The sequence below is a fragment of the Leptinotarsa decemlineata genome, unplaced genomic scaffold, assembly GCF_025532065.1.
Source record: "Leptinotarsa decemlineata unplaced genomic scaffold, Ldec_3_MD MMD2_tig00026354_RagTag_RagTag, whole genome shotgun sequence".
NCBI lineage: Eukaryota > Metazoa > Arthropoda > Insecta > Coleoptera > Chrysomelidae > Leptinotarsa > Leptinotarsa decemlineata.
Window position 1 is genome coordinate 6,648,717 of NW_027412702.1, and position 19,331 is coordinate 6,668,047.

General features: G+C 34.4%; 1 protein-coding gene across 1 annotated transcript in view; it reads left to right on the forward strand.

The window, feature by feature from the left end:
* LOC111504902 (uncharacterized) overlaps positions 1-12,859 on the forward strand; it is a 79,855-nt gene extending 66,996 nt beyond the window's left edge. Inside the window, exon 2 of the mRNA XM_023159626.2 lies at positions 8,690-12,859. Within this exon, the coding sequence (XP_023015394.2) occupies positions 8,706-10,445 (1,740 nt within the window). The 5' untranslated portion in view covers positions 8,690-8,705 and the 3' untranslated portion in view covers positions 10,446-12,859. The remainder of the gene's footprint in view (positions 1-8,689) is intronic.
* The last annotated feature ends 6,472 nt before the right edge of the window (positions 12,860-19,331 follow it).

The window sequence follows — 19,331 nt, forward strand, 5'->3', positions numbered from 1 at the left end:
AATGATAAATTTTGTTTGGGAATAATTTTTCAATAATAGATGGTTTAATAATCGATCTTGAACTTCCAGTATCGATTAGTAGTTTAATAATTTTATTTTTGTGACTAACTTCGACATAAGGTAATGCATTGTTACAAAATGCATTGATTTCAGCTAAGTATGATCTTCGAATTGGGTTGTTAAATGAAAATTTCCAGTTTCATCACAATCTATGTCGCTTAAGTATTCATTCTGAAAATTTGGTTCGTTTTCTAAATAAATAGCATTTTCTGAAGTGTATGCTTCTTCACTGAGGTTGGGATTATCATAAGATTGTTGATCAGTGTCATTATATTGAGGAAATTCATCGTATTCATTAGAAAATAATTCCTCGGATATAAAATTGGGTTTTTGACTTGCGGTAAACATTTTTTGAGGGTTTCGGTAATTATTAGGGTTCCTAAAAGTGTTGTTTTGTTGAGAAAAAGGTCTTTGAGACATTTTTGTTGGGTTTCTTGATGTAGTGGACATGGGTTCCGGTTTCGGTAATTGATTAGGTGGAATATTTTTTGGTTTAAAAACATTCTGAGGAGATCCGAAAACTTCTCGGTTTGTAGGGTATCTTTGCGGTGGTAATTGTCTAGGTTGGATATTAATTGGTTGGCTAGGCCAATTAGGTCTAGTTGAGAATTGTGGATTGAAAAAATGTTGTTCATTTTTTGAAAAATAATTTGGGTTAGAGAAATTTTCGTTTTGAAAATTTTGTCTTTGAGGTTGTATGAATCTAGGGCCATTTTGGTTGACGTTTGGCATGATGGATTGTCTGCCGAAAGTATTGAACTTTGGTTTATAATCGTTTAACGTACCATACATTTTTTCAAAATTTTCGAACTCGTTTACGTATGCCATGGCGTCTTCCAGTGAGGCTGGCTTTTTGAGATGCATATTATTTCTCAAAATACCAGGACAACCAGCAATGAAAGTACTGAGGGCTACTTTATCGTAGTGAGTTGTTTGGTAAAGTTTTTCATCTGGAGTTAAGTCTGGGTTGTTACTGACTCTTTGAACTACATTACTTTTGATTAATTGAATTCTACTACCGAAAGTCATTAGGTCTTCTCCTCTATGGGGTCGACTTCTAGTTAATTCTTGAACTAAACAGTCCAAATCTCTCCTATCCGAAAAACATTGTTTCAGAGCAGATTTTAAGGCGTCCCAAGTATTAAGTTCGGTTCTGTTACCAACCATATACTCTGCTTTACCTGTCAATTTTTCTTGAATACATTCAAGAACGTGTTCATTAAGTGAAGCATCATTAAACACATTGTACGCGTTAACTATAGCATCGCATCTACTGATAAATTTGTTCAATGTATTGCTATCACCATCAAAAGTTTTTAAATTGTTTATTCTAGATTTGAAAAGGTTCCAATTTATTTGAGTTGGTTGGGGTGGAACTGGTGGAACCATTGTAGGTTGAAAAGTATTATCAAAATTTTCAGTATTATTTGCTGAACTTTCTTGAAATGATAAACTATTTAATCGTGATAAAATATCTTCAATTTCACTCATAAATAAATAATTGTTTTTCTCAATAAATAGTTTCTTAAAATTACTCGTCTCGAATAGACAACAATTTGTTCGCAATGAACGGTACTATATATCTTCGCCGAAGTCCTTATACAGAGGGTTCGTGAAGGCAAGAAGGAAATATTTGGCACTTACTTGTAAGTTCCAGTTCCTTCTCCGTTGATTCCTTGCAGCTTCCCTGGGGCTCTGTCGTCTCCTTGTCCGCTCGTTCTGGGTGGTCCTCGAAGGATTTTTGTTGAATTTGTGCTTAAGGGGTTGAAACTCCACGACGCAAAAAGTTCGTTTTCACGCTGCACAAATCCTACCGACTGCGCCAATTAAATGATTGGAACGAGAAAATAACTTTTTAAAAAGAATTTATTTTACAAACTAGAGACGACTGTCTCTTACGAGAGCTACAAACAGAATGATTATTAATATAATGTTAACTGGATGCTAACTGCATGTCGAGATAAGGGATTCCTGGAATATCTCTTACTCAGCTGAATCTCCGTGTGAATGGCCGTGTCGTGGGAACTATGACCACGTAACTCTCACTTGGCACATTGTCTGATTTAGAAATACAAACTCTATCAGTGATTACGTATTAAGTTGAGGCGATGGAAATTCACCTGTGACACAGAAACTAAGCACCAACCAATGCACTGAAAAAGCTCGAAGGTGCAAATCAAAATTCAAACCATGATCATTGTTTTTTTTACGTCAATGGAATTCTATGTGTGAATTGCGTTCCTGTAGGAATGAACAGTGATTGAAGGTTTCAACTACTCACGAGTTCCTGGAAAGAAAGCAAACGGAGTGTAGAAGAACAAGTCATGAATACTTCAACAGAACCATGCTCCGCCCATATGGCACTGATTGTTGAGTTATTTTTGGCCAAGCAAAAAATCCCTTTATTAGAACCTTCAACATACTCACCAGATCTAGGTTTTTCATTTCCTCGAAAGTGAAGGAAGCATTAAAAAGAACCAGGTTTCATACAGTGGAAGCTGTAGAGGAAAAACAACGAAGACTATGGAGATGCTTTCAGAAAATGACTCAAATGATTGATTGGAAGGCCAGTTTGTGTGTTCGCCATCTTGAATAACCATCATGATATGATTTCATAAAACTGTCGAACCAGACTGAAAATGACATTTTTGGCACTGAATATTTCATATTAACATATCCCAAATAACAAATCAAGTTTTATCTAGATTTGGTTTGGAAACGATGCAAACTACTCGAGCTATGTTGCTAATGTGGATGAAACTAGGATACGGAGAAATTATTGTTCTGCAAGGCCTCAGAAATCCCAACTCAATTAAAAGTCTGCTGTTTTAGTTCTCGTTTCAGTTTTTTTGCAATTTCCAATTTTCTGGAAAAAAAAAACAATAACTGTTGGTTCACTATACGACTATTCTTGCAGAAAGTTGTCCAAACATATTTTGTTTCCTTGTAGGATAATGTCCTTGTTCGACTCACTCACCAAATCTGGTGCCGTTCGACTATCATGTCTTTCTTCTACTGAGAATAAGTATTAAAAGTCTATCTTCTAAAGAAGATGTCATAAAATTTGTGGAGGCTTATTTTGCAGAACAGATAACAAATTTTTCTTTGAAAGTACTAGATAGGTTGCAAGTTTGCTGTTATAAAAATATCCAATTACGAAAAGGATATGCTGAATAATGGAATTTAGTCATACAGTATAATAAGTACGGCATACATCGCCGTATATACTCTTATACAAATCACGATATTTGGCCTATTACGCACTAATCTTACCGTATCCTGTATAACGATATGCATCCATCGAAAAATAACATTACATGTTAATTACACTGAATTTCTCCAGCATTCTCACGTTCACCCCATTTTTTTTCGGTTGGTAATTTCGTCGTCCAGGAAGCACACTCGACTCGACTTAATTTCGGAGTTTTTTTTTTATTATTTTTTCAGTAAAGCAACAGGTCGGTATGCGCTCTCCGTCTCACCCTACTTCCTTTCCAGAACCACCAGACCGCGGCAAATTCAACGTAAAAGAAACAACAATTTCTGACTCAACATATCATATTGTGAGTTAATATCAGATGACAAGATATCAGAATTACATATATCAAAAACAGACGTGATTCACTCTGACCGTTATATGCCTCGGCGTTGTTTATTATTATATCAAGTGACATATATGACCGAGGAGTATGTCGAATTTTTACTCCGGAAAATTTTATATATAAGGTGAATCAACATTTGATGAAAAGCTAGATGAAAATCTGATACAATGAAGAAAAAAATTCAATTCCCGTTGGAAAAAAATGTAAATGAATCAGGACTATCAGGAGTATCCTTCCATTAATGTTTGGTTGTTGGCAACCAAAAATTGTTATCTATGCGTTGCAACAATTTGTAATAAATACTGTTTTTGCTCTTCGTTTAAATCGACTCCGGTTTACAATTCTATCATTTCAACTCATTGATCCAGTATAGTATCATTAACAACATGCACACTTTCAAAAATGTCCAAACATGTATTATAACTTTCATCATTAGATTTTCACTGATCAGAAACGGTATAGAACAGCTATTCGAAAATGATTTATTACTCCGCGTATTGGGAAAATGGACTATAAAGCTTTTTTTATATTTTTGAGACAAAGTATTGAAAAAAAAAACAATTTTTTCAAATGAATATTCATAGAAATAAATTTCACGTGCCTTTCTATATATTCTTTGTTATTCTTCAGACTTTCCATGTTTATTACAAAACAATTTCATACCCTGGAAACATATATCTATTATTTATACTTATTTATTCAGACTCTGGCCCAAAATGTTTTCACAAAAACTATTATTGCTCATCAAATAGTAAAACAATATCATTAAAAGAGTTTTACGAACCAATACTTTGTTGCTTTTCCGTTTGTATAGTTACGCATCATCATCAGTTCATTTTTCTGTCATTAGACCCCGATATCAATGTTTGGTATTTTCCATACAAAGTCAATGTTGAATCTTTCGGAGTTCCTAAAGTTTGCGGTGTGCAAACTGTTCAGAGAAAATCTCACAATGAAATGTTACTCAAATACATTATTTTGGATTATCAAATATGGGCCAGCTTCATCACATATGATACATAATACGATTCACAAAAATATCTAGCGGCTCACCAAAATTAACATATAAATTCCATAAACCATCAAGTAGTTCAAAAGATAAGATTTTCAGAAATCCAAAATACTGCCTTGAATATTTAATATCATGTTATTATGGAAAAATCCTGTATAAGGCAATTTCATTTTATTAACTCAAAAACTATATTAAACTAGGTGATATATAATATAGCACCTTTTTTGCATGGCTGACTCGATCTCTTTCACAAATAAGTAATTATAATCGTCAGCACCTTCAGCGCCAAATGTTCCATTATGATACATAAGTCGTTCAATATACCGGAATCGCAAATTCTTTCGTAATTGAAGTGTGGTACAAAATGCATTAAGTGCGTATTTACTCCATTTTTCACGCTTTCTGAACATGAAGATGAGGTAGACACTTTTTGAGATTCTAGCAGTACTTCTGTTATGGGAAAGTGTTAAAAGTAGTAACAAGAGAACGTTGCATCTGGTTATGGAATCGAAACGACCTTCAACCTTGTTTAATTTCAATCTGAGTTTATCATGTTGATCTTATGGAACATGCTATCGCAAATAAAACTACCCGGTGAACATTTTGTTTATATGCGTCAAAAATGTCTGTGAAATTATCTAGTGATGTGACGCTTATAGGGTAAGATTGCCTTTATAGAACCAATTTTTTTGTGAAAAGCATTCAAAGCAAGACACAAGTTTCTTAAATTATACCAGAGGCAATCTGAATTAAACCACCAGTAGCACAAATAGAAACTTTCGATGAGCATTTGTTAACAAATACATACTTATGATGAACTGTTTGGAATTTTTGGTGTAGTAATGAATATTACTGGAGTTTTTTTTTTTCCCAACACCAAACCGTTATTTTAACACCTCGACATCTTCAAGAGGAAAATCAAAAGTTTAATCTTCCCCTTGAATATGATTACTTGGTGATTGAAACACGTGCTGAGGTGTTGAAATAACGGTTTGGTGTTGGGAAAAAACTTAAGATGACCTCCATTTGATCATACATGAACAAAACAATCATTAGGAGAATTCAAACTATTTAGAATAATGAAAATAGAGAAATGAAAATATGGAAGAATTAATATTTTCACAAAATGAACAAAACGTCACTCTGAACACGACACACAAAGAATGCCAATTTCTATACACGGTCTACTACTTGGTTCCACGTCACACAGTGCAGTGCAGTGGAACCATGACTTGCAGACCCTTTTTTGTGGCTCTCGATCAGTAGTATATTTCAAACCTTTGAAGGGCACAGTAAGTATTTTTCCACATTCGATTCCAAGGTTGCTTTATTGAGACTACTAGTAATTTCTACTACTTGTATGCCTTTTCAACCTTTTTTGGGAGGCTTGGTCGGAAATGACAACATCCACACTAGTAGAAAGGATGTTTATCTCAGTAGACGATTTGTCAGCGATCTTCCCTATAGAATCAACTGGTGAAGATGTCAAACTGTGGTTCTTGCAGCCTTTTGTCAAGCATTGATAGAAAAATATTGTCTCCTTCACTCTACTCATCATTAGAACAAGGATAAGTTTTTACTGTGACTGGAATCTTCATAGGAAGCATTTAGGGGATTGTACAATCTTAAAAATCAGAATCTTTGAAGACATGCCTGTTAATAGGCCAAATCCTAAATGTTTTAAAACCATTCGATCGTAGCTGTTCTATCACTGGGTTCATTGAGAAGCTCAACAACTTGATACTGTTTATTCTAGATTGCATCTTAACTATTTTTCAGATGCTTGTGTATAGAAAACCTCTAAAGGTTTTAAAAAATCTGGATGTATGGGTTGTATTTCCAGGTATCTGTATCATTATTATTCCGTTTTTTCTTGCTAATAAGAGATTTTTCAAATTTTTGCAACGGGTAGTGTGTCCATTCACAATGAAACGTATGTTCTTTTTGTTCGATTGATGACCTATTCATTTTGTAGAAATTCATATTGAATATAGGATAAAGAAAATACTGTTTCGGTTTGGTAGAACATTTTGTCAAGACAAGTCTTTAAATATACAGTGATATAGTGAGGTTCATGTAATAGGTACCTGAAATAACAAATGTTACCAGAATTCTCAATACCAATACTACAATAATAACTAATTATCATCTACTAGTTGTTGCCCGCTGCTTCACCCGTTAGAATTTGGTTTGTCACATCAAGTTCCATGACATCATTTAAACAAATAGTTACAAAATTTTTTTATCAACCCAAAACTTCAGGTTTCCAACTTCAAAACGAAATTCAATGAAATCTTTGAACTCCGATTTTGCTCCTTGAGGGTGGAAATTCCGGATTCCCTTTATTGATGCTTATTTATGTTATACAAAAAACTTACCTTCATATTTCAAGATTCAGTAGCTTCAGCTGTACGTTAATATAAGAGCGGGCAACAGATAGTAATTTATATTTTCACTTTAAAAATGAAAATGAAATAACTGAAAAAATATACCAACTGCACCAAGTCATGAATAGCTTCGAGAATCGAATTATGTTGCCTATGAAGAAATTCGCAAAACTAACACAACCGTCGACGACGTCTGCCCTCATGCGTCTGCCCGCGTTCGGGTCGCATTCTCGGTCATGACGCTTCATTGCTTAGACCGACCCTCTACCCCTGCGTATCGTCCCTCGTCGTCTCACAGTAGACGCGACGTGTAATGGCTTATTGCGTTGCATCATGTAAATCTTATCGTGATACCTTCCAAACGATTCGTTCAAATTACTTAGTGTAAAAGACAAAGTTTATCTGATGCTTGAGGCAACAATTGTATCAATTTTTATAAGAATTTGATAGATAGTCTCAAACGTGCAGTGTAAAAAAAGTATCCAATTCAATTGTATTTATGGCTCAGTATTTTGCAGATAGTGGCTACCACATGAGAGGTAGATATATGCTATCGCGAACTTTTATTTGTTACTATATAAGATAAACAATATTACATAATTTGAATGTAACTACAACTGTATAGACAGCTCTCGCCAAGATAGCTCTCAGGGAGCAAAATTTTTCCGACTAACATCATACATTATATTTTGACCAATATTACACAAAACCTTTGTCAATTGTAGCCTATATGCTATTCTGATGTAAAAGCTGTATTTATGTAAAGTTCAGTCGTTTAGGCGTGAAAGAGCCACAAACATACATACATCCATTGTCACAAACTTTCACATTTATAATAGTATAGATAGATAGATAGATATAGTAAATATACGAACTCTTAATTCCCAATTTTTCTAGCTAGCAATGGATCCTAAACTAGTTGTCAAAATTCAGAAATTTGTGAATTTTGACAACATATATATGTTCTTATTTTCCAGTAAATGAGAAAAGTTTTTCAATAAAATCCATTGACAGAGGGACTTTAACTGAATTTAGCCTCGTTTCGAAAAAATTCAGAGAAAATGTATTCTTCTTCATCCTCATTTGAGTTAGGTATTTTCCAGACATGATACTGAAATTAAATGTTTAACTAACACTCTCGTTACCATCTGACCTGATAGACCACTCACCATACAAACTAATCGGCTTCCTTAAGAAGCTGGGTTTATTTGGTCGAGTGTGAATAGGTGTGAGCCACAATAAACCCGAGCGGGTTGCGGTGGAGGGTCGAATAGATCCACTCACTTTATACCTAACCTAACCTAACCTATCACTCTCGTTGAGTAAATGAATTGTGAATGAGAAAATGCAAAATGAATTACTTATGAAGTGCATTTTTTGAATAAAAATAACTGAAGAATATGTCATGAGATATTCATTCGTTTTTTATGGTAATTCAGTTCATTACTGTACTAATAAGTTGACAATTTTTTATATTTGCCAAGCAATATATACCTGAATTATTGAATAACTGAATATAGATGATGAACTGACTCTCCCATTAATCTAAAATTTTTTGCAAATATTTTTTTATATATTCAAATATCAAGTGAATCAGTTTGTGTTTAACATTTTTTTCTTTGTTTCAGATGATGCCATCTCAAAATGCCCATCCTACTTCTAAGAGAGGACTCCTCCACATCTCTTTCCACACTGGTGGAAAAAGCCCAGAAAAAATCGACCCAACTGCTCGAATACGATCTTCAACTCAATAACAACCACCTTGATTTAGTATTACTTTCCAAACCCGATCGAAAAATCAACTCAACCTCTACGGACGAAGGCTTTGAGTCGGACATTGACAATTATTCTTTAGTTTCCAGTGATAACGATAGTTTCACCATCGAGAAACCAACTGAAAATGGCTCAAAACCTACCACTGAGACTGACTCTGCCAACGGTTCCTCTAGTTCGGACTCGGATACTGAAGTTGCAGACCCAAAGCAAGCCGAAACGCATCCGGAACCCGTTAACCCAGACTTCAAAGTGGGCCCACTCCTCAACCAAGAGAAAGAGAGTTTCAATCTAGTCGACTGCGTGTGTTACACCGACGTCAAATGCACTGATATCCTGATTTTCGTCATCAGGAAAGAAGCACTGGTCTTCAAGTTTGACAATATCGGTCACCTGAAGAATTTTTACACCAACTTCACCACCCTAAAAGCAGTTGCCAATCAGAAGGCCTACAATAAAAACCTCATGACAAAGTTCAACCTGTTACAACGAACTGACCATAATGGTATAACCCATATCGAAATCACCAGGGAGGCTGATATCAGAGCAACAAAAAATGAAGGCCCGAGTAGTATCATCAGCATCAACACGCCAGGCGAAATTTTCGAAAAGTATGCCAAACATAAGTATAAAGGCGCCAACTCAAGGCAGAGAACGGAAAGCCAGTTCATCAACGACATCAAATACAATACTATAAACTCAAAACTGGGCCCCAAAGCCAAAATAATCACGAAATCCAATTCCATAGAGAATATCTTGGATCTGGACCAGAATAGAAAGTCTAATCTAGTCATCAAGGATAGCAACCTCAGAAAGATTTGGAACAGTGCTGAGGACTTGTTGGAACCTCCGAAACGCCCAGATAGGCGGAAGAAAGGAAAGGCTCCGCAACCTCCCAAAACCGTTCAAGAAAAGCAGGACATTTTTAGCGGCCAGTATGTGAGAGTGAGTGTTAATTTCGACCCCGTGAAAGAGCTGGACAAGAACAGGTTAATCATCAAGAGTTCCTTGAATGAACCACATCCAAAAAAGCTTCAAAACTTCAATATTTTGAGTACCAAGCCTAGTCTAACATCGTTTCTCAGGTCAAAAGAAAAGCAAATTCTCAAATATGAACCCAAGAATCGAGAATCGGACACCTTGAATAGATACAAGCCCATGCCAGAGAGCAGCTGGACCAATTCGGTTCCTCGACTCCTGAGGAAGCCTAGGAGTAAGTCGGAAACTAGGAATTTCGTACCGATGGCTTATAGATATATCGACACTACACAAGATTACCCACTTTCGTACAGTACAAATCATATTCTGGAAAAACCAACCGGGCTTTTTTCATGTCACAGTCAAAACGTGGCACTCTCCAACTATTTGAGGGGTGAAAATTCTTCACCGAATATCAACAATAGGTTATTCGGGTTAAGCTCAAAGTTGAGGGATTTCTCGAATTCGGAGGACGGCAAAGAGAGCAGGTGGGGAGGGGGTGGTGAGACTAATTCTAGTTCTAGTAAGGACACTAATCTCAAGAGTGTTATTAAAAATAACAGTGAATCTCAGAAAAAGAAAAATGAAAAAAAGGTTACATTTAGTGCTTACACCACGGTGCAAGTTGTTTAGGATTTTATCCTCTTCATTTTCGAAAATAAATTGATGAAATATCTGCTACTATAACTTGGAATTGGAACGTTGATTTTGACTTATCGATTATTACATTTTTCAGAAATCTTCTTATTGGTAATAAATAGTGTTTTTCGCGAAAATTAGATTTGAAGAAGTTTTAAGGTTTTTCTCAGTGAAATACTAGTTATGCAATGGCCTAAATTATTTGACACAATCTATTGACATGACGTATTGAATGCCTTTTTTTGTTTCCAAAAGTGCCTCAGACAATAGATTTTGATTTTGGTAATTGATATAGTATTTTGATAATGAGCAATTTTTTTCAGGTATGGTTGTTATTTTACTACTTCACCAATGATTACATTTGTTTAACAAATACTTTTTATAGAAATTTCTATATGAAATCTAGCCCCTAAACTTGTTTCGTCATACTGTTTCAACGGCAATCAACATTGTTGATGACAAACTGAATCGATTTCATGAATTTGTAAATCTTCTTGAAGGAGAGTATGACTTTGTGAGTCAAGCAATCAATCGGATCCAATTGATTGCTTGGAGTTCTTGGACTGATTCAAGTTACACTGGTAAATATTCTTTGAAAAACATTTATTGTGTAGCAGTCAATTTTTCTTACTGTGTTTTGGGTATTCAACATTTCCATACATTGAAAATGAACAATGAAATCAATAGAGAAACAGCTGAAGTGTGATAAGGGGGAAAAGTTACTATTCACGAATTTTTTCTACATGTGTTCAGGGTAAACCGTTCACTTCAGTAGATTCTCCATTGGTTTAGCTTTTTTTGAAAAAACAAAAACAGTGGTATATCTACTGATAGGAATGTAGACATGACTCTCTGTAAGGCTGTTACCATTAATTTTTTCCATGAGGATCACTCAAAGTTGCTCTTGCGAATAGTTTCGGTTAAGGCATAGAGAACGGAATAAACCTAAATTGCGTTTTCACAAAGGCTCGTACCCTATGAAAAATTTATGAATAGCAAATTATGCTATGATTTTGGCTCTGATATCATCTAGTTGTTAGTTTGAAGTTAAAACTGTAGAGAAGTATAAAGCAATTTAGCGATCATCTTTTTGAAAGTGAAGGTCACATCCGTAGCACTAGGATGTTGAACCATTTTTCGAAGTACGAAGTACGAAGTCCTCAATTAGTGATGTTTGGACAATTTCAAAATACGGTCAAATGACCGTATGATCAGAATGATCACCTCCGCTCAGCAAGAAAGGACATTTTTGAATTCAAATAAATCGCCATATTCAAATATTTTTAAGGATAACGTCGCCATATACATTCCTAGAATTGTTTGTTGAATTAGGATTCAGTTGATTTAATGAAAAATAGTGCTGAGGGCAAGAGTTTCATATCTAATTTGCCAAGCTAATCAAGAAAATATCGTAACATTTTTGTAAAAGAGAGAGGTGAATTTCACGAAGCTTCGTTGGTGAAGCAACAGAATAACTTACTTTTGGTAGTATTACAAAATTAGATGTTTCAATGAATAACGTCATCGTCCTATTTCAAAAAACTCAAGACTTAGAGGACAAATATACCTATGAACTTCTTCATAAAAAACCACTCAATATATTCTTAAAATAATGATTCAAAATTCACGTTTGAGATATACGTCACATCTTTCAAAGTTTGTCTTTCAAGATATCTTTAAACAAATCAGTTGTTAATATTCATAAGAATGGCAAGTAGTAAGATCCATTACACAAAAATCTACACAGATTTATTGAAAACTCTCTTTCCTCATCAGAACAAAAACGCTCTCCCTCGATGCGGGTTTCGCTGACGAAGTTAGCATCATCAGTTTTAGTCATTTCCTGATTATACTAACGCGAAACTCACGTCGAGCGACATCATTTTTGTTCTAGTTAGAGAGAAGTGTTTTCAATATATTCATTTCACACCAGAGATTCCAAATTCTACTTATCAAAAATCAGATATTTCAGTATTGTAACGCAAAATCTTTCAAAACTATTAATTTCATATTTTCTCAGTAAAATATGAATTTTATTCTCAAGGAAATACACACTAATATAAAAACCAACATTCTCGTACAATATTCATTGTTTCACGATGAATGAAAATATGGACATAGTATTTTTGGTATTTATTTTTCCATCATGCCTTTTTAAGATATAATTTCACCTTCAGTTACATGAATTCTTCCCAAATAGCCTGTGTCTTGTTGATTTCTCTATTATCTTTATATGATTCAATAGTCTCAAATATGCAATTGTAAGAGTGTAAACGTAGCTCATAAACCATGTATCATATTGTTGTATACCTATAACCATAAAACGTGTACGTAAAAGCAATTATCTGTGTAAATGACCTGCTTAATGTATATATGTAAAAATTATTGAATAAAATTTTATGTCTGAATGCTAGTGTTGATTTAATCCTCTCGTGTTATACAAAATTTCAACAATGCCTTTTGTTAGTTGTTACTTATATTTCAGGTTGTAAAAACACTGTATGTTACGTATTGTTCATTCACCAATAAAACTTTTTTTTTCTATCATCCTGAAAATACAGGCAACTAAAGCGAAAGGTAATCGGCGGTTGTTTTATATCATTTTGTATATTCACGAAATAGCAATACAAGTAATTAGGCACTATCACGAAAAATGTATTGTCAGAAAAAATTAAATGATTGACAAAACAACAAGTGCATTCTCAAAAATAATGATAAAATTCTTATATTTTATTGAACTAAGTTATCGATGTGGCTCGCTTATGTCGTCAATATTTTCTTGGGGAGAGTTCTATCATTTCTCTCATGTCGCTTGAGCGAGCTTTCCGGAATTTAAAAGAATCACTTCGGTGAACTCTAATCCAGGCCAATCCAGAACTACAATACCTTGTGCTATAACTAATCTCCTTCCTCCCTTACTACTTTGAATTGAATAATGTTGAAAAAAAAATAATTCGAATTCATTCATAATGATTATTGATTCAACATCATATGTCTTTATTTTGTTCACATTTCAAATGATAACTTCCGAAAACTGAAGATATTTATACATATCGCTGTCTTCTATATGCCGACGTAAATAAATTCAATTATATATTCCAAACATTCGGTTGAACTCCCATTGTAAGTGGTTCAAAGATTAAATATTCCTAACGACCCCATCGTGTTCACTTTTCAGAACAACTCCGATTGGTATTATTAGTCCAAAGGAATTAGGAAAATATGAACATTCTAGAAAATGAATATTACTGGAGTTTTTGCCCAACACCAAATAGTTATTTTTAACTATTTTGTTATTTATTTTCAACACCCCGACACGTCTTTCGATCACCAAGTGATCATCTTCAAGAGGAAGATTAAACTCTTTAATATTCCTCTTGAAGATGATTAATTATGATTGTGTGAATTGAAGGGGTTATATTTTTAGAAGTGATTAATTTTTTTGGGAAAGAAAGTTTTTGGCTTTCTACTACTCCATCTGATACAAAAAAAAGGGATGAGAGGATCTTCCAAAGGAAGGAAGGAAGTAATCAATTTGAAAATAAGTAACTCCATACATGGATGTGTAGATCATGCAAAGAAGTAACTTTCAGACACAAACTGAAAGAAAGTCCTCCTGAAACAGCTACTTTCATATAAACATTGAATTACACGAAAGAAAAAAAAATTCTTTCGAAACAAATACTTCTATATGAACACTGAATTATACAGAAGATACTTTTCTCTACTCAGTTTGTATTTCAAACATTTGTTGTGAAATAAGAATCAGATATCATTCACATGAATTCTACTTTGAATGAATGGTAATCAATTGTACTCACATGGAACACTGTCACCCTCACTGGTATACACCGATGTTTCGCCTTATAACACTTGCCCTAAGGCTCTTCAGTACCAAATTAGATAACATTATAGAAAATACACACACTTCATTCATGAATTACGATTTTGAATGTCACGGAATAAGCTTGATCTGCTTATGTCATCGATGACATCGTAATGACATTCATTCACCTATTTGATTCAATCCCAGCCAAGAGGAATTTTATTTGAATTGAAGGGACTATATTTTTAGGAGTGATTAATTTTTTTGGAAAAAAAAGTTTTTGGCTTTCTACTACTCCATCTGATACAAAAAAAAGGGGATGAGAGAATATTCCAAAGAAAGGAAGGAAGTAATCAATTTGAAAATAAGTAACTCTATACATGGATGTGTAGATCATGCAAAGAAGTAACTTTCAAACACAAACTGAAAGAAAGTCCTCCTGAAACAGCTACTTTCATATAAACATTGAATTACACGAAAGAAAAAAAATTCTTTCGAAACAAATACTTCTATATGAACACTGAATTATACAGAAGATACTTTTCTCTACTCAGTTTGTATTTCAAACATTCGGTTGAACTCCCATTGTAAGTGGTTCAAAGATTAAATATTTGTTTGTATCAGATGGAGTAGTAGAAAGCCAAAAACTTTCTTTCCCAAAAAAATTATGATTATGATTATGATATCATCAGAAGACAATATACCTGGTTTAATTTCATTTACTTTCAGAACTGAAGTTAGATGCTAGGACACTAACTTTGGATGTGTATTAATTGTTCACAAAGAATGATACTCGGTTCAGTCTAGAAAATAATATATGATTCAAGTTGTAAAAGTGGTTTGATGGTTTGGATAATATTGTAAAACATCCAGATAACCAAAAAGAAAAAAATGTATATTCCAGTTATTACAATTAGTTATAATTGCTATTCTTTCTTCTCTTTGAGACAGTTGACTGAATTATTGAATTGATATGTGATGGAATCGACCGATACTTGATGAAAATCCAAATCGAACTCAAAATAGACTTCATTGTGGGATTTTCACGAAACAGTTTTACAAAAACGCAACACGAGTTGCGCTTCTTCAGGCGTATCTATATCTACTCTCTTTACAAGTCTATCGAAAAACGTATGATTAGAATACGAGCTCAAACTTTGAGCACTGCCCACTAGAGTGATTGTGCATCTCAGTAGAAATATCCTTATCAAAAACTGACGATCACCAATAGAATCTGAGAAGAATAATTAAGATAAGAAATGATGATGCTAAGATGTGATTGAAACTAAACATTTTTCAGTGGCCCGTTAAGATTACACATCCACAAGAGTCAATTCCATTCGTGCATTAGTGTTGGTACCGTTTTAAATATATTAAGTAGAAAAACCTGCGGAGTTTCAACTTTGACGGAGAGCAGATGTCACTGCATCTGCGCCAATTATGAATCAGTCCGCAATTCATAACTGATAAATAATTGTATTGTTTTAACAGTTAGAACGATTCTCACATATTTGAGATTGTGCAATAGGCCATATTATTTCCATCGGTTAATGTGACACAGAAATACAAATACACATCAAACCGACTTCGTTTGGATGTTGAATAATTGGTAAATTTACAAAATTCCTCGAAGAAATGGGCGAATCGACAAAAATATTTTTTGCGGTTTTTTGGGTGTATAACCTTCCACAATCTGAAAAATGAACAAAGCTAAATCAATAGAGAATCAACCAAATTGTAGTAAAGGTCAAACTAAAACTTTACCCCACAAAGCGATTGCGTAATACTGCTGATGAGTCCAATTGTTCATTAATATGTCGTATTCATTTATTTTGCCTACAAATTGAATTATCAATAGAAATTAGATATTTTTCACATATAGTCAGTGGGCATCCTTGAAGACTGGCTATAAATCAAATCATCTGAAAGAACAATTCGTTGAGGCCAGTCTCAACTCCCTACTCTGTAGGTTAATGGACTGACATCAAAAAACAACTACTCCCCTGCCTAATACCACGAAGGGAGTTGGATTATATCCGATAGGTGTCAGTGCAGGATTCTTCACTGAAGTTATTCCTGCATATGATATTGGCGATACAACTGCCGCAATAGATTTTCAGTTACTGGAGCAAACTTGCAGACCGGTTTCGGGCTCTATGGTCACTCGTCAGTGCAAGGCAGTGTCTATCATCAACATAAAGTCGATAACTTCCGATAATTGAAAATCGAATTCCTTCAGAGTATTATTCCTTGAACTAGGCTGAAGCGGACAACAAACAACAAGGTTTGTTATCGCCCCATCTGCCTGTGAACGAGGTAACTAACCGCATATCCGATATTTGACCAATTCCTCGTATTAGGAAAGAAAACTTTTCACATATAGTCAGTGAGCATACTTGAAGACTGGCTATAAATCACATCATCTAAAAGAACAATTCGTTCAGGCCATTCTCAACTCCCTACACTGTAGGTTAATGGACTGACACCTATCAGAGAATAACCACTTCCCTGGCAATACCACGAAGAGTTTTCAAAAACCGCACCTCGCGATTTGATCTCCACAAACTTAATTTGAAAAATATCTCACAACATGTTTCGCTAAGACACTAGCCTTTTCAAGTGATTTATACTTCAAGTTGTTCTTACATTAATATTTATATACTACAAGTAATCATAATTGAGACTACCTCCAAAAAATTACCTTAACCTCTATCTAACGTACCTGTTCAATTATGATCACCTGAAGCATATTACCTCACATTTACATCAATAATAATTCTTTCTCGATTTTTAAGAAAACAAGTTCAATAATGGTGATCTATTCAAATCTAGTTGGTCATTCATTAGAATGTTTGAATTGTTAAGTTTATTAATTTCCATTGCTTCCAAATGATTCAATTTCAAAACTTTATTTTCTATGTGCAAAATTTCGAACTCTTCGTTGAAGATATGATTTTCTTCTAGAAGATGATTTGAATATATTGAATTTGTTTTCTTATTCACATAGCTCGTATGATGTTCCTGGATTCGATTCCTAAATGTCCTGCTAGTTTGACCAATATATACCTTAGGGCACGTTCCACGCTTCAATTTATATACTCCTGATTTCTCGAATTTGGATGTCTGTTTAAAAAAATCTGTTTAAAATCTGTTTTTCCGTTAATCAGCTGACGCTGATCAGCGACAGCTCTCAGAAGTTTAGAGCTAAAGACTAACGAGGTCTTTTAACGTGGGATTCCTAACACGGTTGCAGAATCATCTCAGCTTCAACCAGATAAATTCTCTCGAGAAAAATATCTGGTCGAGGCAGAAATCGAACCCACGGTCTTCCGATCGTGAGTCGGGCGCAGTACCACCGCGGCCAATTCCACAACTCTTGTCTTGTCTTTATTATTTTTTTTTATTTTTAACTAACTTCTATGGATTACTATGGATCTTCATCAAGTAACGGCCGAATCAATCAGAAAACCACGAAGGTTGTGGATTATATCCGACAGGTGTCACTACAGTTCACTGAAGTTATTCCTGCATATGCAACTGCCGATACAACATGAAAGTGAATATCAATAATATATGTTTATGAAATGAAATAGGAAACGTCTTTTGAAATCAATCTCATATATCTTATTCCCGTTATTATACCGGGTATCAACGAATCCATCAGCCAAGTCATAGCTTCTAGAGTATCAAGTATATCAGAAAGAAATTTTATGAAAGTAAATGGTATATGAATGGAAACGTTTTCACATACTTCTCACTTTCAGGTCACTTTCAGTTTCACGTAAAATGACTCATGTTTAAATAAAATACCCTGTATATTTTCATTCTGACAATTCTGAATCAAAAAATTACATTTTGAGAAGTTTTCACGCCTACCTAATTTGTTTATTGTCACTTTCAATTTTGGATGTAGGTGGTCATGATGATTCATGAACTACTTTATGAACTTCGAGTAATATCAGAAAATGACAATCGTAATATAATTCACCGATAGTAATTCATTCAGGTACGATTGGGAAAAAATGAGAACATTAATCAATAATATTGAATAATTCATTTACTTTTGTCAAGTGTGCCATGGATAGTCATGATGCACAAATTTTGGAAAATAAAACACCCGTCTTACGTAAACAAAGACATAAGCTTCATGAGCAGACAGTAAAAGTTCTTAACTTTTCGGGCTTGCTGCAAAAGCGAGCGGTGCGGTATTTGTGCCAAGTAAATAGGTTGAGTTCCTGCAAACCTCTTTTCCTGAAACACGGAATACTGACATTAACCTCAATCTACGTTTTAGAAGCTACATATCTCATTTACAAGAATAAATCTTTATATGAAAATAACAATCGCACTACGCGAAATGCAATGAATTTATCATTAATCATTCCCAAATCCACACTGTTCAAAATCTCAATAATTTACGTCGGTGTTAAAATGAAGATATAAAGAACATGGATTCTCTTAAAACTTTTAGAAAAAAGTTCCATGAAAGACTGGCATCTGAAGCTTATTACAATGTGACAGAATGTTTTAATGACGAAACGATATGCAATTGAGGGTGCTTATATGTAATAATATATATGTACTTTTACCAAGATGTGATTATTTATATGTATTATTTTCATGTAATTATGTAATTGTATGTTTATCTGGATGTAGTTATTTACATGTTCTCTTTTTACCAGTGTTTGTCAATAAGGTCATGTATCTTGGATAATGGACACTCAAGAAATATGGAGGCAAACCGCGGACACGTATTTCTGGCTATTGGCCTCATCAGCGCGGTGCAGCCAATTGCAAAGGTGGACAACAACTGGTTACCACAAATGAAAAAAAAACATCACATATGTACGGTGTCACCAACAGGAGCTAACCGCACATTTGTAGCTATAGCTGCTTACGTGGTGATGTTAGATGATGCCTGGGAATGCTGGATCTTCTAATTTAAACCACAAATGTGCGGTTAGCTCCTGTTGGTGACACCGTGCATATGTGATGTTTTTTTTTTCATTTATGGTAACCAGTTGTTGTCCACCTTTGCAATTGGCTGCCCCGCG